General features: G+C 41.6%; 1 protein-coding gene across 2 annotated transcripts in view; it reads right to left on the bottom strand.

The window, feature by feature from the left end:
- The window catches only part of IGSF3 (immunoglobulin superfamily member 3), a 145,643-nt gene that overhangs the window by 96,184 nt on the left and 25,760 nt on the right, over window positions 1–23,699 (bottom strand). For both annotated transcript variants that reach the window (XM_056858501.1, XM_056858502.1), the window contains exon 2: window positions 14,729–15,106. In XM_056858501.1, the coding sequence (XP_056714479.1) occupies window positions 14,729–15,106 (378 nt within the window). The remainder of the gene's footprint in view (window positions 1–14,728; window positions 15,107–23,699) is intronic.

The following is a 23,699-nucleotide window of genomic DNA, read 5'->3' as shown; positions in this document are numbered from 1 at the left end:
TTCTCTAACTTTTAAGGAGAATCAAACCGGTTTACAATCTTTTTCCCTTCCTCTCCCCACAACAGACACCTTGTAAGGTTGGTGTGAGGCTGGGAGAGCTCTAAGAGAACTGTGACTAGCCCAAGGTCACCCAGCTGGCTTCATGTGTAGGAGTGGGGAAACCAACTCGGTTCTCCAGATAGAGTCCACCGCTCTTAACCACGACACCATGCTGGCTCCAGTCAGGGCAGGTGCAAGCAGCAGCTGCCGCCTGCTTTTCTTTTCTTCCTCCCTCCTTCAGGGCCGGTACCACGGGCAGTTAGAGCACCCAAACACAGGGCCAAGGGCAGCTGCCCTGCTGCTCATTGGCTAAGGCTACCCCTGCTTGTATAGTTCTAGAGAGTCACAAGTATGTAGGGCCAAAGACATCACATAACCCATCTCTTCTGGGCTCTTTGCTCCAACATAGCTCCAATCACATTTAGGAACACTGTTTGGAGATGCTGCTCAATAGCATGGCTTTTCTTATGTCCTTAAAGTAAACAGGGCATTGAAGCCAAGGCTTTCCCCCAATGCTGTCTCCTAGCACTGGTATTTAGGAGTTTGCTGCCTCTGAATATGAGGTGCCCTTTAGTTACTATGGCTAGTAACTATTGATGGACCTGTGCTCCATGAATCTGTCTAATTCCCTTTTAAAGCCACCTATGGCTCATGGCCACCCCTCCAACTGCTGGCAATAAATTCCACAATTTAATTACTTGTAGAGTAAAAGGCTACCCAAAACTAGGAGGAGGATAAAAAACACAGAAGTAAATGTATTTATTTCTATCAGTAGAGTCAATACCTGTCATAGTACGGTTTTGGAGGCTGAGGTATGAAGAAGAATAAACGTTTTCTTCCGCAGTAGATTTTCCATTAACTGATGGTGCTGTGCCACCAACACATGTCAGTGAATGGGTCTTCGCTGTTTCCTGCTAGGCTGCATATTTTAACTACATCACTGAAGCTTGCTTAGAGGGAGGATTGCCAAATTATACAGCAAAATTCAAGCATATAATTGCAAATCTGATAAAAAAAATACCAGATGGCATGCTTTATCAAAAGGTGAATAACTGAGTCTGTTTTGTTTAGAGCAGCTGAGCAACAAGCAATGGAACAAGGTATGCAAACTAATGAGCGGAACAGAGAAAGCAGCCCTGGGTCACTCATTTCCTTCATACAACAGCAGCAGCAACAACAAAAAAAGCCTCCATAAATTGAACAGTAGATCATTTAAGCAGAACACTGCGTCTCTCCTTCTCCCAGTCCCCTCATACATAATGTACCATTAGCCTGCACATTTATAGTTACAAGGCAAATCATGAGAATAGCAGAATTCAGAAACAAACAGGCATAAAAGTCTGGCAGGATCACAAAATATGCTGGTTCCGAGACCTAACATAATCTTCAACTGATGAGAATTAAAGAGACACTTCCTTTATTGCAAAGCAATTTCATGCACTTCTGCTTAGAGCACCCCGTATCGTCTAATGTCAGCTAAAAAGCTAAACTAGATGGATCATTGTTTGAAGCTGCTATGGCAATTCCTGCGCTCCCAACTGCATTCCTAGTGTATTTTTAAGTGCCATACACAGTCTCAAGAAAGCCAGAAACAAAGCACTACAACCAAGCTGAAGCAAGTTTCTATTTAGTAGTAACTCCATTTAGCCACAGCTTCCCACTTCTCTTTTACCTTTCGCTGTTGCTACAAAATACAAAAGTATTATGCCCTGTTTGTAATCATTAAAAGTGATATACTTAAGTGGAATCAAAGAACAAGTCATGCCTCAAAATAGCATCCGACAACAGAGGCTCACAATGCCAGCATTCCCTCTAATCAATGGGCAGATTCTCATGACTGGAGTAAGCTGATGGGATTTAACACACACCTTTCTTACTTATTCTAAATACTGCATGAAAGAAGAAATGAAATTGTAGCCTCTGAGACCCACCAGGTGTTTAGTTTTGCTGAAACAGAAATGTAGTTGGCAGAGATACAAACACCAAGGTAGAAGACAGCATGAGAAAGAGTCTGACTTCTTCCTGACTGGACATTCCCACACACTATTTCCTTTGTAGCCAAGGAAATAGTAGTGCAAATGTGGCATGAGGGCTTTGTCAGAGTAAGGCGAATCAGCACGCCTGGACATTCCTGGTTGATGACACCACATCCTACAAGAATGGTAAAATCTGTACCAGGCTGTATAAATCACTGCACTATTTGTGGGTCGATATTGAAATACATGACTCATGGTTTCTTTTTAAAATCCACATTAAGCCACACACAACAGGAAGTGAATAACCACCTGGTCAGGGTTCCTAAAATATGTTATAATGTGTACTATTGGGATGTGGGGGTTTTAGTTTGTATATTGGTGACCACTGAAGAAGGCCCAGGTAGCCAAAACATGTCTGGCCTTTTTTGGTTCATTGTGTATTTTATGTTTCATCAACTTTGTATGATATGGTTTTTTATCTCAGGAAGACGTAGGTCTGCAGTTATTTTAATGAAGCCTATTTCTCAAGCCCTGTTTTTAATCATCAATTGGTGCACGTTGAATAAATATATCCCTTTTATTTTCTATTTTTGTTATCTTTAGCTCAACCTTTTAAGCTTTTCAGCTTTTTTTGAGGAGATGGAGAGAGCAGGTAGCCATGGGCTTGAATGGTTTACCCTTGAGCTATGAAAGCACAAGCAATAGGCTCCACTGCGAGTCTGCACCAGGAGAAATTGATTTAGTAACCTCTTAAGGAATTGTTTGGATTTCCTTTGGGGGTAAACGGGGATCTCCCCTCAATACGTTTGTGGAAACAAGCTACCGTGGCTAAATGGACGCTTATGGAGGTGGAAGAGAATCTTCCTTGTCCTAGGCTTAGGAGGTACTCATAGACTTTTTCAATGGGGCATGTAATCAGTTCTAAGTCTTGGCCCATGAACAGAAGCATCTCTATTTGGCAGAACAGGAGCACCAGGTGGATGGCTTTCTTGCACTGAGCAGGACCAGCTTTACAGGGTTGGAAAATTGGTGGTTGGTCACTATATGAACCATGCTGCTAAATGCAGGCTATCAATATTCAGGGACTATACCTAACTGTAAACCGAATGCTGTACTCAGACTGGAGGCTGGCCTCCTCAAGTGGAAACAAAGATATGGCTTATCACTATTAATTACTGGCTGAAAGTGCATCTCAACCCAATAGGTCTATTAAGATATTTTTATCAGCAACTCCGTTATCCACAGTGGTCAGTTAGGATAATCCATAAACTTTCCTCAATTGGCATTGATCCTACGTGTTTGATGGATCTAGGATTGGACAGAGCAAAAGCTATAGTCCACCAAAGCCTGCATGACATGGAGTATCAGTCGGAGTTTGCACAACTTTCTGGGGTGTATAGGGATATATTATCCTGTGGTGGCAAAGCCATGGCCCCATATCTTTTCAACATTACGTCACCTCAATTGAGATGGGCATTCTCTAGAGGACGATTTGATGCCCTCCCCTTGGCTGTTCTCCTGGGTAGATTCTTAAATCAACCCAGAGAGCTGAGAAAATGCTTATATAAAGTGGGAGCGGAAGAGTCCCTGTCACACATTTTATTACATTGTGAATTTTATTTGGAATTTAGAAGATCCACAACTGAACCCTGGTTGCAACGATTTGGCCTTTTACATCAATCTATAACTAAAGAGAGTTTAATTATTCAACTTCTGCTCGAGGATAAAAATCCTGCTTTATTCTATAATGTAGCCAAATTTTGTTGGAAGGCTATTACCAAAAGGAATGCTCAAAACAGAAGGGTTATATTATTTGTGATGCAGCAGATGATGAGTGGTGGGTGAACCAAGGTTTTTCTTCTTTTTTTCTTTTTCAATAAGTTGATAAATGTATTTTAACTTGTCTGTTTTAGGATATTTTATTTTATTCTCTTCACTTAACAGCATATATGTACCTACATTGTTTTGTAATTTTATGCTGGCCATTGGCTGTAATAACAATAAACAATAAACGAATATTCAGGGACCCTGTAGAATGTATCTGCTGTGGGACATGGCTAGCAGTGTTGGGAACCATGTTTGCCTTGGCTAGAAGGGTTCTATTAAGATGGCTGAAGTGTTCTTGTCTTATCTTGTAGAAAACCCTGGGGATCAGCTGCAGAGAAGGAAATGCTTATAGCAGATGCCCCATCCACCAGATCTGGAATGAATCCCACAGGGAGCTCGGGTCCCATGCGCCTTAGGAACAAAAGAATTAACATTTTTTGTTTGGTAGTAAATAGGTCTATTGCTAGTACTTTTCAATGTTGAAATACTGGAGAAAGAAAGGCCTAGTTGAACTGCCACTCATGAGGCGCTAAGGGAGTGCAGTTGAGGAAGTCCGCTAGAAGAAGAGTTGGTTTTTATACCCCGCTTTTATCTACCTTAAGGAGTCTCAACGCAGCTTACCAACACAATCACTTCTCCCCACAACAGGCACCTTGTGAGGTAGGTGGGCTGAGAGAGGTCTGAGAGAACTGTGACTGGCCCGAGGTCACCCAGCTGGCTTCATGTAGAGGACTAGGGAATCAACCCTGGTTCTCCAGATTAGGGTCCACTGCTCTTAATCACTACACCATGCTGGCTCTTGGTTCTGGTTGTTGGTTCTGGCTATGTGTATGGCTTGTATAGTGGTGTTGTTGCAAATGGCCCATTCCCAAATTAGTGTGGAGAAGTGACAGAGTGTCAGTGAAGAGGTGCCTCTCTGTTTCTGTAAAACATGGCCATGTGGTTGTCTGTAGCAATTTGAATGTTTTTGCCCAACTCATGAGAGTGTAGGGCTAACAGACTGCCGAAAATGGCTTTGAGCTCTAACACGTTGATAAGATGGAGCATTTCCTGTGTGGACCAAGTTCCACTTACTGACATTTGCCTTATGTGGACACTAGAACCTTACTGGTAGGCGTCCGTGATGAGTGTGATTCCTGGTGGGCTGTGGTGGAAGGGGAACCTATCAGAAGGTTGGTGCTTAGAGTCCACCAGTGGAGGGAGCATTCAACTTGTTTTGGGATGTTTAGCCTCTTTGATTGGTCATGAAGGGGAATGAATGCTCTGATGAACCACAACTGCATGAGATGCATGCGTAGTCTTGCATAGGGTACCACTGATGTAATGGAGGCCATCAATCCTAGCAGCTTTTGAATTAGTATGGCAGGCTGGGAGTGTAGTTTCTGGCAATGAAGTATGTTTAGTTTGATTGCAGGATTCTTTCTGGAGAAGGAAACACTCTGGCTAGGATGGAATCTAGCACAGAGCCTATGAATGAAACCTTTTTGCATGGGTTTCAACTTGTATTTTTTTGCATTGACCTGTAGGTTCAATGCTTTTAGTACCCTTAGTATGAGGTGTATGTCCATCTTGAGTTTTGGCTTAGTATCACAATTAGCCAAATGTCAAGGTAAGGATATACTTTGCACCCTAACCTTTGTAGATAGGCCATTACCACTGCTAGCACCTTGGTGAATACCCCGGGTGTCATAGCTAGCCCCTCAAAAAGGACTGTGCCTTGAAAATGATGGGAACTGCATTGGAAGTGGAGGTGTTCCTGAAGGTCTAATCTTAGCTTTACATGAAGTAAGCATGTAGTCAATAACTTTAATACGGTCCAAGACCAGCAGATTAAAAATATATACATAGTAACAGGATAACGACTATAGGTAAGAATGTAGCAGGTCTAGCGTTACAAACCATACGCTTATGCATAACAGAGGAAAGACATCAGGAACTGATAAGCTTGTTCAGTCCTCTCAAGTCTAGGATAGGTCTAACTCCAGTGCTCCTTTCTTTTTGACCAGAAAGTAACTGGAGTAGAACCTCGAGTGCTGATCTTTTGCAGGAATTGTAATGATGGGGTTTTTTTTTGCTGAGGAGGGAGCTGACCTCTGCAAGGAGTTCTGGAGAGGGGATGGGAGAATTGGATGATGGTGGTGAGTGAGATGGAAAAGAAGTGAACTCTATTGTGTACCCTTTTGTCATGATGCTGAGTACCCATTGGTCCTGGGAGATGCCTTGCCAAGTGAATTGGCAGGGGTTTAGTTCCTCTGTTGACTGAGGTACCGGGTATGGGCTGTAGCTGGCAAAAACCCTGCCTAGAGGGTTGGTGGGGTTTGGCTGACTGGGAACTGGCCTTACCCCAAGGTTAGGAAACCTTTTCGTCTGCTGGCTAGATAACATGTAGGTAGGCCTGTTGGAATATGAAGGGTGAGGCATGGCCCTGTCTCTGAACACAGAGTAGTATGGCCTGTAATAGGGTCTAGGCTTTGGAACTGAAGGCATTGAGGGAATCACTCCCAAAGTCATAGCAATAAGCTTGATCTTTTGCATTTTATTGAGCTCCTCATCTGTGTTGGAGTTGAAGTGGTCTGTGACTTTGGATGGTAGGTCCTCGATTCTGGCATGCATCTCTTGTGGAACTCTTAGACACCTCTAGGGCCAGTAATTTCACCAGCTTGTGCCTGTCAGCTGATATCATCTTCAAGCAGGAGATAATGCCATCCCACAGGAAGAGCTCATAACAGTCCACTATGCATTGATAGCTGGTGATTTTGAAGATGAAGGCAGAGGAGACAGATTTTTCTGCCTACCCCATCCAGTTAACAGCCTTCTTTATCTATCAGGGTTGAATGTTGAGTGCCCTTATTCCTTCCTTGAATGTGGTCCACTACCAAGGAGTTAGCTATGGGATGATGGAAAAGGAAACGGTATCCTTCTTGCTTGGTTCTGAATTATTATTAATACACACAGCAGAAAGCAACAGCGATTGAGCCATTTGAATGAGTTGTTCGCAAAGATCCTCACAGCATTATTAGATGAGGGTTCAGAGGCATAGTCCAGCTCTCCATCCTCGTGAGCAGGTTGGTCAGTCAAAAGCCAGAATCCCATCATTTCCCTTTTCTTAGCAGCTTCCTTTATATGTTTGGCTGCATCACTTAGCAACATTCAAGCTCAAGCAACATTCATCTTCTCGTTCTATTCTTGTCTCAGCTTTTTCAGTTTTGCTTCCTTCTCTTGTATACTATCCTTTTAACTGTCTATCTTCTCAAACCTTTCTAACTCCTCTGCCTTTCCCCTCTCATTCTTTTCTTTTTCTTTTTGCTCCTTCTCTTTAACGGCAAGCTGTTCATCACAATATTGCTTGTAATGAACATGAGCAGCTCTTGCAGTCTGTAAAAGCTCCTGTGTGATATTAACAGGGTATACCTTGTTTTCGTATACATGATATAAAGTTTCTTTGACCAGCAGGTGGGCATTCCAAGTTCTCTCTGACATGCTGGCCCTTTCACTGGTCAAAATGCATCCTGATTTTGAAAACCCTCTTTCTATAGCCGCACTTCTATGTGATAATGATAATGCTGCTTTCACCACCTTGGTAACCAGTTGAGATAGTTTTGTCTTTTCAAAGAATTGATTCCAGTACATATATATGCGGCAAGTTTCACTGGCAGTTTCATCTTCGAGTCCAACAAGTTTCCATTCATTTGCAATCATGTCCAGTGGAATAACCACTGGGAGTGCTGCTGCTACTTTCATTATAAACTTGTGGGTTCTTCTTTGATTTGCTGTGCTGGAGCTAAACACTTAAGATTTCTGAGGATGGACTTGTCCAAAGATGACTGAAGTAAAAGGTGTTTGCAGCCTGCTACAAAATGTTTTTTTGCTCCCATTCAAAAGAGTACCTATTCCTTCTCAGAAAGTTTTTTCAGTTTGTCACAGATTCTACTTTTACTGATTACTTCCCTCGCAGGTATGTAGCACTTATTTCTGAAGCCTTCAAGATACAATAGTACTGAACTCTTACAAACCCGATTCGTTATGGCTCTTGTGAGTGTTTTTAGTTCACTGTGCATCACATGCACCTAAGGTTCTTCTTTATGGATCACTCCAGTGTATTTTGTAAATAAGCGGGCACTCATGCAGCAAAATATCACCTCTGCTTTCATTATCTCATGTTTTAAGAGGTTATGTTTCTATACTTTGTGGAGGATTTCACCAAATCACTTTTACTCTTAGGAACAAAGTCCTTAAAAGTACTTCGTAACTGCTGGCCACTGTTCAATCAGTCTTGTGGCAGCACTCTCCAGTGAGAACCACCTAAAAGAAACATGGTTCAAGAAATGATGATCTGGGATACCAAGATCTCTATGAATTTTTGTGAAATCCTTCCATCACGATGGCCACCCATTAAAAATCCATGAAGAAGGAAAATTAAATGAGATGTGTCATCTCCCAGTTTTGCCATGCCCCTATGGAATGCATTATGGACTATATGAATGTTACAAGTGCCAATATCTACCATAGGCTGTCTCTCTGTCAAAATAAGATAATCATTCATTAGTTTAGTGACAGTCTTGTTGACATTTGGCTCATCATTACTTAGCATTAGAAGTTCTGACCAAGGAAGTTGTGTCGAATTCAAAGCTTTGTCCACTTTACTGTAAATATCTTTAGTTGTTGGTCACAATCATGTTTTTGGTTAGTGACCAGTATCTAACAGCTACCTGTAATTCTTCGTAAGATGCTGCATTGGCGGTTTCATCATAGCACAAGGTGTAATATGCACCATTAAAATCCTTCAGCAACTGTTTTCTGAAGTATGGGGCCAGCATATCTGTTGTTAGATACCATGCCTTTGTCCTTGAGAGAGAAAAATCTTGGGGCATTGCACTTGGAAACATAAACTCGAAGGTTCCCCCAGTATGTTCACATGACAGCTCAAAAGCCAAGTCAGCTGAAATAGTTTTCAACACCCAGAAATATTCTGCTCTCTGATACTGTAAATTGGAATAGTTCCTGTGCAATCTTTAGCTGCAGCGTGGCTACCAGGACTAGTTTCCTCTGGCGCACCAGGACGAACCACTGATAGATGTAGCTGAGATTAAACCAGTTGATTCCTGCAATCATCCTTATGATTACGAGAAAAAGAATGTCTTACCTTGAGTTGAACTGAAAAACTGTCATCTCACTGGGAAGTTGTCATGTTTCCCCCAAAATACAGTAATGAAAAAACACCCCAGTCACAAAAACAAAGTATAAATACTGACTTTACAGTCACAAAAACAAAGAAATATTGGACTTTACCGACCAATTGATTAAAAACTTGAAAAATTACTGACAAAGATGAAAAACCTGACTTTTACTGACTTTACTGACCATTTGCCACCCATGCAATTGTCACAGCTCACCCAAGATTATTTTCTCTTAAGGACAACAACTACTACAGTCATATCCCCAACTGCCAGGCTCTTAATACAAAGGTCAAGTTCTTTCTTGACGTGAATGGAATCCTACAAGAGGATTAAAGCAATGCTACTCTCCAAAACCATATGTGGAGATCTCTCTAAATCATAATATAATCTTCACACTAGCTTTCCAACGAGAGAAGCCACCTGTGCCCCAGCTGACAAGCCAACTAAAATAAGAGCTATTCATGGCCACAGGCCCCATTAAAACATAGCTCAAGTCCAGAAGGCAGCATGATGTTAATGAGAAACCAAGAACTATAAAGCCAAGGAGTACAAAGCAACATGATTTATCCCTTCTGCTCTTGGTGGCTGCCAAGAGAATCAGCCTATGGCAAGCCTTTAAACATGAGGATAAAGATGTAGGGAATCCAACTAGAAGTCATAACATTTCCCTCCTTCCACAGTAGAATGCAAATTCTCCCTACTTTTTTTTTAACTCTCCCAGTTTATTAAGATAAAGAAATATACTTGTGTTGAAATGTGTTGAAGCTTCTTTTAGACCTGGTAGGACTGGAAGGAAATCTCATATTAGATATGTGTAAAATGAAGGCACCCCAAGGCCTACCAAGAAACTTGAACCCAGTCACTGAAGAGTTATTTTCTGTTGCCAGATCACTCCTCTGTCCACCCCACTCCCCTCGATGTATTGGGAAACACAACAGGCTTGTAACAGATTTCAGCCCACATTTCCAATAAGCTTGAATTAAATCGGCTGTGATGCTTTTCATGTGGTTCTTTGGCCAGCCCCACTTCAGGACAGATCGGTCAGAAAGTAATGCATCAGTTGTAACTGATGCTAAACACCTGTTACATTCAGCAACAAAGATTGTGAAGTCTCTTGACAGCAAGATGGCTCTCACATTCTTCCATAAACTAACAGCATATCTTTTAGCTGATGGCTCAAAATGTGGAGCCCTCTGCAATTTTTTTTTTTAATTTACTGTTTGACATCTGCTGGGCTGTGCTTGTTCCATACTAAGCTTATTATGAAAGCCATATCATTCGATAATCATGAGAACTGGCCATGTAAAACCATCTTTAGTAATCCCTTGTTCCAAGGCATAACAAATAGCTCAAAGCATGGAAATAAGACTTTATATGGCTAGAAATCCTTTGGAGGAAAGACCATGTGAAAAATTACCCAGATATGCTGAAATTACTCCAAATCCTTCCAGATATCGAAGTTCAAGTGAAGGTATTCCTGAGGCAGATTCAGACATTGCTTTTTTTTACTTGTATCTTTATGGAGCAAGTGAGACAAAGAATTCATTGTGTGGTTGAAGAGGATAAAAATGACTTGCATCCGATTACATACACTCAAAACTGATAATGCTCATCACAGTTTGTCCTCCAGTTGCTTGTCAGACTCATTTGTCCATTCTGTCATCAAAGACTTATGCCTTCGGCGATTCGCTCCCCATTTTTCTGTCTGTCTTAGGGCTGGTCTACTTATTGCAGTTCCCAACGGAGATGGCGTGAAAAAGCCTACTCTGTGCAACACTCACAATATGCAGTGCACCTCACCCACAGTGCAGTGAATTTCAGTAAGGATGCACGGAAGGGGCATGTTCTTTTACGCAGCTTTTGTATGGCATCTAGACTAGCCTTTACTTTTCTCTTCTTGTTGCTTAAACATTGAAAGGGGAAAAAGCCCTTACAAGAACATCTTAAAATAACAGCAAGCAAAGACACAATGATTAATTAACAGTTACCACAATCTAACAGAGCACTAAGTGGCCAATGAAACCAGCAGACGCAGTTTAAAAATCCTCTTTACACACCCCTCCTCCACACGTTTCATAGTGCTGAAAAGAACTAAAAATCCCATCTCCCTAAAGCCCCCTGGGCCATTCTGCTGCCAAATAAGAGCTGCTCAACCTAATGAGGGAATTAAAAATTCATAATTTGATGAAAGGAGAAAGTTTGGTTCCATTGCTGAGAAAATGAAAAACAGTAACTCACTCATAAGCTCAGACATACTTCTTGAGTGAGCATTTCTAGTTATTCCTACATGTGCTAGAGGAAACAGACTGTCATGTCCAACCACACATTTAGCAGAAGTCATCCCTGACTAAACAAACAGCATAGCTCTCAAATCATGTGAACAATCCTTTTGATAGCAGGAATATTTTCAAAATAAATTACTTAATTTTCACACCTTAATCAGAAATGGTGTAGAAAAACATTTCCTGCATTCCCTGATTTATTCTGAATTGAATCTTAGTGGGTATCTGCCTTAAAGATAGACTTTTTTTAAACATCCTGTTACCAATCTCTGTGGCTAACCATGATCTGCCTCTTGGTAGCATCATCCATGATATATGTTACAACCATGAGGGAAAACAGAAAACAAGCAGGAGTTTGACGGCAACTCAAAGATTAAAAAGTTTTTATTCTCCCATGTAGTGGGTCCCCTTACATGACATACATCTCTTCAAAAGCACACTGGTCCACAAAAGCATATGGTACATAAAAGTGTGGTACTCTACACCTCAAGACTTTTGTTCATTTTTGCCACAATCGGACGAATGGGACTAACTCTCTGGAACAGAGACGGTCTCCCAAAGACTGCCTTCTGTCAAGATGTCCAAAGATAAAATTTAAGTGCTAAATCAGAGGCTATGATGGTAGTGGTTATTGTAAGAGGGCTTTTGTTTTTCATTTGCTAAACCCACTTTCATCTTTGCATCCTTGCCTAGAAGATAAACATCTGAACTAACAATCAAACCCATGAAGTTCACTTTAGGAGGTGGATCTGATCAGACTTGATCATTAATCTGAAATTACTGATATAATGTTCCTATATCAGAAGTTCTGATATTACATTATCGGCTTATATTCAAAGCTGAAAGTGATAGATTCTACAACTGGGCATCCTAGATGGGTCATAATACCTTTTTGAAGTAAAGCAAAGACACACACACACCCCCACACACACATGTGCACACTCCAATTTGGGTACATATTTAGTGACCAGAGAATAAATATGGTATTGTCTCTTTCTTCAGTTCCATTTTAGATTTTTGTAATGTATGATTTTGGGGGAGGTTGGGGTAGTAATTTTTAAAACGTTTCTAATCAGTCTGAGTTTTGAGGCTAAGGAACTTAAAACCCAAACTAAAATAAGATTCATCCGACATGGCTAGAGTACCTCTACAAATTCAAATCGCCACATTTCAAATATTCCAAAACTTGCCCATTTCTAAGATGCTAATAAGTAAATTCAAGGAGATTAGTGCTTGCAAGAATGGGTTGTAGTGCTTCTGCTATTCCACTAGTTTCATGACAACTACTGGATTCCTTTTTCGGTTACCCCTACAAAGTCTTCATCTATTAGTTCTTCAGTCCTTCTGTTGTATAGAACCACTGTATTATTCAACTGTTTTTTGGCTGTCAAGTCACAGCCGATTTATGGCAATCTCGTAGAGTTTTCAAGGCAAGAGATGTTCAGTGGTGGTTTGCCATTGCCTCCTTTGTGCAGCAACTTTAGATTTCCTTTTGGTCTCCCATCTAAATGCTAAGCATGGCCAACCCTGCTTAGCTATTGAGATCTGACGAGATTGGGCTATCCTGGTCTACTCAAGTCAGGGCATTATTATTATACTATTACGGTATATTATTCAACATAATTCACCCATTTTAATGTTAAAAGCTTTCCTCCTTCCCTCACATATACTTAGAGATGTGAAGGCCCAGAAAAAAAATCAGAAAAAACATCTTTTTCAATTTTCCATGAAATATATTTTTTTCTTTTGGAATAAATGAAATGTGCTAGGATAGCACAGGGTGTAGCAGTTCGCAGCTATTTCGCTTTAGTATTGGGTATATTTGCAATTTTGCTTGTAGAGAACTACGGCATTTATACTTTTAAATCCATAAATATGCCAATTAATAAAACTTTATATGTGAATGAAGTTATAAATAATGTATCATGCTGTTAAAGCAGCAAAATAGGCTTATGCTTGATACTAAAGTATTACTGTCATGGGGCAGCCTGCTGAGGCTTCCTCAGATGAAGAGGACCTTGAAGCAGCAGGCAGTGAAAGAGAGGAACAGCAGCTGGCTGAGCAGTCACATACAGACTCCCCGTGTCTACAGCCATCCAGTGTAGGGGACTCACTTGGGTCAGAGGGCCAGCCACAGGCAGTGTCATCAGAGAGCTCTACAAAGCTGCTGAGGCAGAGGCACAAAAGGCTCAGAGCACTACTACACCAGCGTAGAAGGAGTACTAGACTACAAGCCCAGCAAAGAACGCTCCCTGACGATAGCGTTGAGGCTAATGAGCTTCACCGGTCAGGGAATGCTGAGACAGAGTAACAAGCAACAGCTGGTTCACTCCAGGCCTATTTAAGCAGGCACTTGCATCCAGGCCAGCGTGGGAACAACTTGTTACAACTACCCTGTGTTCACTGTGGACACCTGAGATTCTCATGGCCTTGACCTTGGATTCGACATTTGGACTTCACTTCTGATACTGATGCTTCAGACCCAGACTTAAAACAGCCCAGTATTGAGCTTTGGACCGCTATCTGACTACACTACCCGCCTTTGGCCCTCAGGTCTGCTAGCATTCAGGACAATTACATATATTTCAATTGTTCCCAATCTTTTTTTTTTCTTTCAGAAAAAGTTTTTCCCCTATAGCTTCAAAATATCTGGTAATTTTACATTACTACATATACTTGCAATATTTTCACTCTATTCCAGAGTACATACTCTGAATTAAAATAGACACTTGAATACTGGAAAGAGCTCTTCATCACATTTCAACAGATGTGGGCATAAACAGCTATTTTAACAATACTGTCCATATTCTCTGCATTCTCTCTATTACCTGAAGCTTATAGTGGATATTTATTCTACACTAAAAACGATAACTGCTTTCCCTGAGAATCCCAACTGTACCTCCTATTCCCTCTCCCACCCAAGAACTTACAAAATTGTAATGTTATCAGCAATCATCAGTGTTAACAGATCATAATCAAATAGAAAATGAGCTTTAGGAATGAGTTATAGCTTTAAAAGCAGTGTCCATAGAAGGTAACTACTTGAGGAAGATTGCTCTTCCACAGAAAATATAACACAATAAATTTTTAGACAGCTTTCAATAGGCCATATTTCCTGTTATGTTGCAAACAGGAAGGCTGCACGAGAGATTTTGCAGCAGCATATCAACATATTTCAAGACTAGCCTGATGATCCAGCCCTTTCTTTCAGTTCTTTCCCCACTATTAAGACACCTTCGGTATAAAGTTTCTCTTTTGGGAATTCCTGACATCTCTCTTCAACCACCACCTTCTTCGTAGCTTCAACTTTCCTCTCTCAGCTGCCTTAATAATTTTTATCAAATAGCTATATGAAATTTGCAATCTTGACCTAAACGAGAGGACTCAAGATAAAGGTAACCAAAGCTCTATGAAACAAACACCTTACCTATTAGCTTCATCTTGGCACTGTAACTCCCGAAGTATCTTTCATCAGTGGTGGGTGTGTGACATTCGTACACACCAGTGTCCCTGTCCTGGAGCTCTGCGATGTGCAGCAGAGCAGAATCCCCTTGGATCTTCTCTACGTAGATTTCCCCACTTCTGACACGCTGGGTGTAAATAGCATAAGGGAAGGACGGGTCCATGGTGCTGACAATTTGCACCTCCCTTTCTGGGAGGGATGGGAGATATATGGACCACTGGAAATTTTGTTCTGATGGTCCTTGGTAATCGCTGACATTGCACCAAATGGTGATGTGGGAGTTTTCCGTGCGGTATAGTGGGCCTTCTTGAACTGTGACTTGGCGTTGCGCAAATATAGTTCCTGAAAAATAAAATAAAAGGGAGAACAAGTTGAGCAAATTTGTAAAATAAAATAAGTTTACAAACTAAGTTGACGGGTTAATATATAATTTACAGATCTCAAGCACCATCTTTGGCTATATGTTTCATTCAACTGTTCCAGCAGCAATACTCTAAGCAGGTAAAATGCCCCCACTTGAAGAGCTGTTACATTCTCAAGGTTACAAGCAAATCTGTGATACAACCCCTTTGTTCTTTTATTTTCATGCTGGCAATTAAACAATGCTGCTTTTCAACAAAGAACGGCCTCTGCAGATATGAACACGAAGGACAGATTGAAGTAAGAAATGCCCATGAAAACTGCTACAGGTTGAGCATCCCTAGCCCGGACTGCCTGGGACCGGAAGTGGTCTGAATTTCTGATCTTTCTGTATTTTGGAATATTTTGGCATCTTTGCAAATACATAATAAGATATCTTGGGGGTGGGACCCAAGTCTAAACACGAAATTCATTTCTGTTTTACATATACTCTATACACATAGCCTGAATGTAATTTTAAACCATATTTTTAAATAATTTTTTGGTACATTGATCCATCAGTGGCACTGCTGAGGGCCTGTGAGTAATGCCTCCATGCCAGCTCAAAAGGACTGGATTTGGATCAATCTGGATATCAGAAGTCCAGATAAGGGATACTCAACCTGCACTCCAAACTAGAAAACCCATGTAGATTTCACAGAAGAAATCATTCATAAGCAGGACATGAGGTCCTTGCCCACTCCTGTTCACAGTTTACAGATACTTTTCTTGTAATGTCAATAAAAATAATGTCAGATACTTTTCTTGTAATGTCAATAAAAACAAGGATATCCCAAGTGATGCAAACAGGAATGAAAAAAATTTAAGACTTTTGACAGCACTTTTCTGGCCCCGCCCCCTCAGTCAGGCTCCACCCTTATCCGACCATTGTCCTTGTTCCCCTGGTCTCAGACATGTTGCAGCTGTATCATCAGCAGCTATGGGGATGAAGTGCTGCTGTCACTCCTTCAACGAACACTTCCCTCATGCTGCATCCTTTCCCACCGCTTTGGGAGGATGTGGTTGGCAAAGGTAACAACGGTGATAGCACTTTACTCTCTAAAGAGAACGCTTCCTCCAATGCTGCGCTGCAAGATGCTTTTAAGCAAGCCGCCCGCAGGCCACCCGGACTTCCCTCCCTTCTCGGCCAGGCCAACAAAGCCCAATGCTGCAGCGGGGTCTCAGGCGCTGGAAAGAGAGCAGAAAGGGAAAGCGTTCCATGAAGCAGCAATGATGGTGGCAGGTCTTTGCCTCTTTAGCGGCTAGTAAGTCAGCTGCGATGCGTCCTGTGACTTTACATGTTAACAGGATGAGGCCTGCAGCGCTGCCCAGAAGCAGCTCTTCCCCACCCCCCCAAGACCCTGTGTTCCTCCGAGACAACTCCAAGGTGACCCTGCTCCTTCCTCCCCCCTATAGAACCCCCTTGTTTGTTCCCAAGCAGTGGGAGAAGTAGCTAGGGTTGCCAGATCCCTCTTCGCCATCGGTGGGAGGTTTCTGGGGCAGAGCCTGAGGAGGGTGGGCTTTGGGGAGGGGAGGGACTTCAGTGCCATAGACTCCAATTGCCAAAGCGGGCATTTTCTCCAGGGGAACTGATCTCTATTGGCTGGAGATCAGTTGTAATAGCAGGAGATCTTCTGCTATTACGTGGAGGTTAGCAAACTGGAGAAACAGGCGCAAGTACCAAATGCTAAGCTGAGAAAATAAATAGTACTAGGCTCTTGCAATGCAAACAAACTTCTATTAATAATACAAAACTGTGCAATAAGTGAAAGTGCAGAATATTACCAACGGAACAACAACACATACACATACAATACAGCTCCAAAAGGCTACTCAATGTTCCACGAAATTTATCAAAAAGTTGACCTTGACTGATTATAACAACTTTGTGATAAATTTCGTGGAACAATGAGCAGCCTTTTGGAGCTGTATTGCATGTGTATGTGTTGTTGTTCCGTTGGTAATATTCTGCACTTTCACTTATTGCACAGTTTTGTATTATTAATAGAAGTTTGTTTGCATTGCAAGAGCCTAGTACTATTTATTACGTGGAGGCTGGCAACCCTAGAAGTAGCCTCGTCTGGCTGCAGACCCCCTCCCACGGTAGTCCCTAACTGGAAGAGAGGAACACCTCCTTCCAAACATCAAGCTGCTGCTTCAGCCATTTTCTTACTGGCATACCCATACTGGCCCATACCGATTTACTTTCTCCTCAGGGCACAAAGCACCTAGTAATCAAACCAAAAAGGCGTTTGAAATTTGTTTGTATTAACAGGGAACGAGACAGAAGAGCATTGATTGCTTTCAACAATAAAACAGGCCTTGGAAAAAGTACAAACACACACACACACACACACGAACTACACATATCTTTTCCCAGGGATGTTTAAGATGCATTTCTAGTAACAATTAGAAGAACTGTGAATGAAAGCTTCTTAATTGCAGCACATTAGCTGAAAATTCTTAGCTGTTACTCCCATTGCCGTTCTAGTCCTTAGTTTCTACAAACTCTCAGATGAGTATGTTTCTGTCAAAAGATGATACAAGCTGACTTCGGAGCCTCCCTGCAGGAAAAAACGGCAACACACAAGCGTAGTGTGTCGAGCAAAGGAAGAACCGAAAGCCATCGGAACCTCACAATTGTGATGGGGAAAGGGAAGGTATGCTCAGTAGAATCATCTTTTACAATCTCTGCTCTGCAAACTCTTGTTCAATTAACATTGCACTTCCCATGAATGAGATGCTTAATCCAGATTTCTCATAATTGCCTCCAAGATGTACCAACCAATTAATTTTTTAGCATTTAGCCTTTTAACTGATTAAATTCAAATACAAAGGCATATCATCAGATGCTCACTATATGCATCCTTTTGAGTTACCGAAGAACATAAAAGCTAATTTAAATGCAATACACAGAGGTTCCCATTCATCTTCAATATTTTCTTATACAATTCCTTTTAAAGAAACTCATCTGAACCAAACAAATGTGTTCTTAACTATCAGCTGCAGCAATGAAAATTTACTCTCATTGATTAACCAAATGGTGCTAAAATCCTATGCGCACTTACTTCCAAGAAAACTAACATAAAATTGCATTAATTGATTGAGATTAAAAGGCTGAAATCTAATAGCCATAGTAAACATTTAACTTCCAAACTTCGGGGAGCAAAGCAACAGTCTGAATTCAAATGCCGTTTAATGAGGCTGAAGTTTTCTAATTGCCTCTTAGCATGCATGTGTTTTGTACATGCATGTCACTCACAAGCCCTTTTCAGTTGTTACATTTTACCATGCATATGGGGAAAGCATACTACATCTGATCGTGTTCTTCCCATGTATGTGGTAAAAAGGGCTGCAGAGTGAAAAAGATGTTTAAACTTTCAATACGAATTTGCTGTTATATTAAAATTTGACTTTCGTAACAGTTTCTCAAGTTAATTTTCACTACATGCACTGAAAAACCAAGATTTTTAAAATACAGATTGCACATACTTAATCAAAAGACAAATCCCTGATACAGTATTAAGCTATTCATTAATGAATAATCACACTATTAAGATAAAGTCACAGAGGTCTTGGGGTCGTCTATCAATTTATTTATTAGATTGAGGAGCTTATACTTCCTAACTTGAAGGAGCAGGGTGCAGAATTCTTAACAAAAATGCAAACCAGCCAAAACTAAATATGGAGAACAGTTTCCATCTATATTTAGTTTTTAGTTAAAAAATGCAGTATATGTACACATTCAATCTACAGCTCCTGACTTTGGGTTATCAAAGTTTACCAGACAGATTAAAATTTTTGTGATAATCTTTCAGCTCATTCCTGAGCCCTGGGGACGAAAGTCCATAGCAGGCACACAAGTGGCCACGCCAGCGTCTGGGCCGCTTGCACCGGCACCTGGGACACTTGCGCTGTCCAGAGTGGCACGGACACTAGCGTTGGGGCACTCACACCAGCCTTCATGGACTGGTGTGGCGGCACAGCTCTGGGCCGCTGGCGCAGCCTCCCATCGTCGTCCTGGGGCAGAGCTGTTGGTAGGCAGCTTCCTAACCCCTTCCAGCCTGGGAATGCCCCCCTCCACCTCAGCGGTGCTGTGCCAGGTTTTAGCTGGTGCAGCATCACTTTAGTCTATGGGGCTTTCCCTCGCAATTTTAATTTTTTTTAGCATTAACTGGCCCTTTTTCCTTCTCGCAGCAGCCTCCAAACCTCTTTAGAGGCGCCCCGTCAATGCCGTCCCTGGGCACTGCCAGGCTCAGGAATGGGCTGTTTAAGACCTTGTGTTTGGAGACAGCAACATCAACCCATCTGAAAATAAAACCCTATCACATTTTTCAAGGTCGTTATGAGAATACACCTGGCCCTCTAAGAGGTCGTGCTTACATTTGAAGGGACAAAGCCCTGTGTGTTGCCAGTGAAATTAATGCCATCAGCAAAGGCTGACCCACATAGTGAAGATTCTTTTGAAAAGATACATCTGATGACTACCTCGTTTTAAAATATATATTGCGAAAGGGCTGTCTTCTGAGTAATCCCCTCTGAACTCAGTGACTCTTGGCAGCGCTGCTCCAGCATCACCTGGATCACCTGCCAATTTCGAGATTAATTTAACTTCTACCGGCAACATGCAGCTAGTAGCTTGAAGTAAAATACTTTTTGCACTAATTTCCCACACCATGAAAGTGGTATTTTATGTGGGCATCACATTCAACGGTAGTAGAAATTCACACATGCCTCAATTCAGAGGATACCACCCAAGGCTACAAGAACAGGCACATCAATTTCATTGCTAACAATTCTGTTGGGCAGCAAATTAATCGCACAGGGATGATTTTAAAATCATGCAAAAGCACCGAGTTGTGGTGAAGGTTACATATGAAAGTTCAGCTAATCAAGCAGATGAACATCCAGTTGTTTCGTAATCCCAGCAGCTACTCCATCAGGTATTAAGAGTTACTCCAGATTCTTGGCAGACTTTCCGGCATGTTCACATTACTATTTTCTAACATGCAAGACTTGCACAAGCATCTCTTTGACTGAAAAATGGAACACAAAGTGCAACATTTAGCTAATACCAGTATATTTAAGGAAAGAGGTATGCATGGAGAGCAAAAGGTGGTTGCATCCTTATGTCAAAAAGTCAGAAAATGCAGTTTGAGCTGAAAGGTTGGTCTGTTAAGTGGTGTCACAACAACTTTCTTTCTTTTTTGTAGAACCTACCACTCATTTTAATATATTATTTGCTTTCCATCCCATCTAGTGCCTTCATTTGCCCAACATCTTTAAGGGAACCAAGTCTGGGTGCATTCACTCAGTACATGATTCCAATCACAACTAATCTTCCATAAGAAAAGTTCACTTTTAGCTAGGGATGTTTGATTTGTCAAAGTTGCATTCATTTGTGGAAGCTGCGCTACCTCAAAGAACTGAACTCCTTGGCCAGGCTTGTGTGTGTGTGTGGGGGGGGGGGGCAAGTCTTAATGTAAACATTACTGAAACAAAGGTCCAGTCAACAAAAGCTTCATTGGCCTTTATTGCTGAGACCAGGAGTTCTGCCTGTGGAAGAGGTGAATTAACAAGACAGCAGCAGTAGTAGTAGTTTTACTGCTACGGTCATAGACCAGCTGTTACCTGCTTCACTGAGTAGCAATAGTGCATTGCCTGTGGATCCTGGCACAGTGGCAGAGAACCCAGCAAGTCACAGCTATCTAACTTTTACGGTGCTATGGCAGAGACCCTTTGGAAACTAGAGATCTTTTCTCAGCTATTGAATCATCAGCTAGACAGAGAAACAGTGCTGAATATAAGTATAATTAGCAAAGATAAGCAGCACAGGGCTCTTAAAGATAATTCTGTAGAATTTACTGAACTAATTCAAACTTGTTACACACAGCTGAAGGGCTATTTACACATATTACAACATGAAACCAAATGATATAAAACAATAATAAATGCAAAGTCCCAACCGGGACGTACCACCCAAGTCCAGAACGGAAAAGTCCTTATTCAAAAGGGATGGGGCACCCTTGAAGTAAATCCCGAGGGAGAACGTTGAGTCACCACGCAGCGACTAGTTCCAATTGTTCCAAAGTAGAAAAGGTTACGTCACCTCACAAAACAAGTTCCAAGATGGCTTTAACAAAAATATCCATTGTGCGGAAAAAAATCCTTCTTTCCAAAAATGGCAAGCAAAAATAATGACAAAACTGAGAAGGCGGAGAAAAACGGAGAGACGACCCGTCTAGATCCGTGGTCGTTTCGCGAAGTGGAGCTTCTTCAGTCAATATCCTCCTGATTAATGGGCATGCAAGCCTCAAGACTGGAGGTGGCAAGACCCGTCCGGGTTCTCCGTACCTCAGTGAGGTGGCATGATGTGGCTCAGTGGTAGAGCATCTGCTTGGCATGCGGAAGGTCCCAGGTTCAATCCCCAGCATCTCCAGTTCAAGGGGCTAGGCAGGTAGGTGATGTGAAAGACCTCTCTGCCTGAGACCCTGGAGAGTCTGAGTAGACAACACTGACTTGGATGGGCCAAGGGTCTGATTCAGTATAAGGCAACTTCATGTGTTCATGTGTTCATGTGTGTTCAACCAACCCAGCTCTTAGAATGGTTGAACTAGTAGGTAAAAGCCACTGCCTAAGATTTTTAATTTTTTTTAAAAAAAGACCGGTGCAGTAAAGTATTTAATCTTCTGTGTTAAAAAGAGAGGGAGAGATAGTTGGTATCTAGGGATTATTGACTAAGTTCACTTCTCCCATTAGACAACAGAGTCCAGATATGAAGTTTTCCCACCAGAAGCTTTGGAAGAGGTCCAAGAGAGAGTGTTCTTACCAGCTCTAAAATAAATTGTGAAAAATGGCTCAGCAGATCCAGCAGACCATGTAGCTGAACAGATGGAGTGCAATTCAAACTATTAGATAGGGCAGAACACACTGCTGCTCTAAATTATATATTCCCTTATTATGAAAGTAACAAGGTTTAAAAGGAAGACAAGGAAAAATAATTTTTAAGCTAATGGATACTGAAAAGGGAGACTAAAAGGCTACTTTGCTGCCAATTATGCTAGATTGAATAATACTCCAAAACCTCATTTATAAGAAATTAAGTCAATTTAATGCACACTGAATATGGTTTTTTGCACTGGGGATCAATAGTACAACAAATCACTAAAGAGAAAAGTTTTGATATGAAACTGTAGCATACAGGGAAAACAGAAAGCAAGCGTGTTTCACAAGGAGAAAATGCACCCTACTGAACGAAATATATCATTAGGGAAAGAGTTCCAAGACCTCTTCGAAATAAAAATCAATTCCAAGCCATTGTTATGGGGTTATTATTTGTGTGTGCCTTCCTTTAAATAAGGTCCCATTTTGGCAGATGTTTTAATCTCCACTGAAGAAAGGAGAGCACTCAGAGAGAGAGTAATTTCTGAAAGGCTGGGATACAATTAATGGCGGCATCTGGCTAATATATCCGTGACACAGCTGGCATCCAACTGCAAACCCTTGAACAATATACAACTACAGTAAAACGGCAGACTGTCAAACAGTATTGTAACGAATAGGTGGGAGGAGAAACAGAAAGAAGAAAAACACAGGCTTGCCTATGCAGTCATCCCTCTCTCCCTCTCTTTTCAGTTTCAAATATTCGCTTTAAAAGAAACGAAAAACATGTGAGGGCTGGTGTGGCATAATAGCTGAACATCAGCCTAGGATCTCAGAAATCCTTGCTTAGACATGAAACTCACCTTGGGTGCTCTTGGCCTTCACAGAATTATTGTGAGAACATGCATCCTAAAGCAGAGTTGTGTGTGTGTGAAGTGCCGTCAAGTAGCAGCAGGCGACCCCTTTTTGGGGTTTTCATGGCAAGAGACTAACAGAGGTGGTTTGCCCGTGTTACACCCTTCTAAATCCACTGAAGTTCAACCTTCCAATCTAAGGAAAAGCCACTTAATATGGGGGAAGTGTCCTTAGATTGGAAGAAGGTGTCAAACTTAAGTCAAAAGTAAACTGGGGGCGGGGGGAGAGATAAATATTTTAATAAATAAGCTATGCTCAGTGGAGTTGTAGGAGAGGGGTAGGATTGGACTTTTTAGGTAGGCCTAAAAAGGGTATAACTCTGTTAAGGACGGCCCTGTAAATACTGTAGGAGGGTATAACAGCATCGACCTGACATGGATAGCCCCAGGCTAGCCTGATCTTGTCAGATCTCAGAAGCTAAGCAGGGTCGGCCCTGGTTAGAATTTGGATGGGCAACCTCCAAAGACTACCAGGGTCACGACACGGAGGCAGGCAATGGCAAACCACCTCTGAACTTCTCTTGCCTTGAGAACCCTAATGGTCGCCATAAGTCAGCTGCGACTTGATGGCGCCCACACACATAAACACACACATAACAGCCCCATCCTGAGCTTCCGAGAGGGTAAACTGAAAGCCATTTCAGAATTGCAGCATCAAATTATTTATTCGTATCTGAGCTGATTGAAACTGAAAATCAGTTGCCATGTAGGTGCTATACATGGTCGCTGTAACACATAAA

The sequence above is a fragment of the Euleptes europaea genome, chromosome 12 (genome assembly GCF_029931775.1).
Source record: "Euleptes europaea isolate rEulEur1 chromosome 12, rEulEur1.hap1, whole genome shotgun sequence".
Lineage (NCBI taxonomy): Eukaryota > Metazoa > Chordata > Lepidosauria > Squamata > Sphaerodactylidae > Euleptes > Euleptes europaea.
Note: the sequence above shows the minus strand (reverse complement) of the source record. Positions and strands in the feature narration are given on the sequence as shown.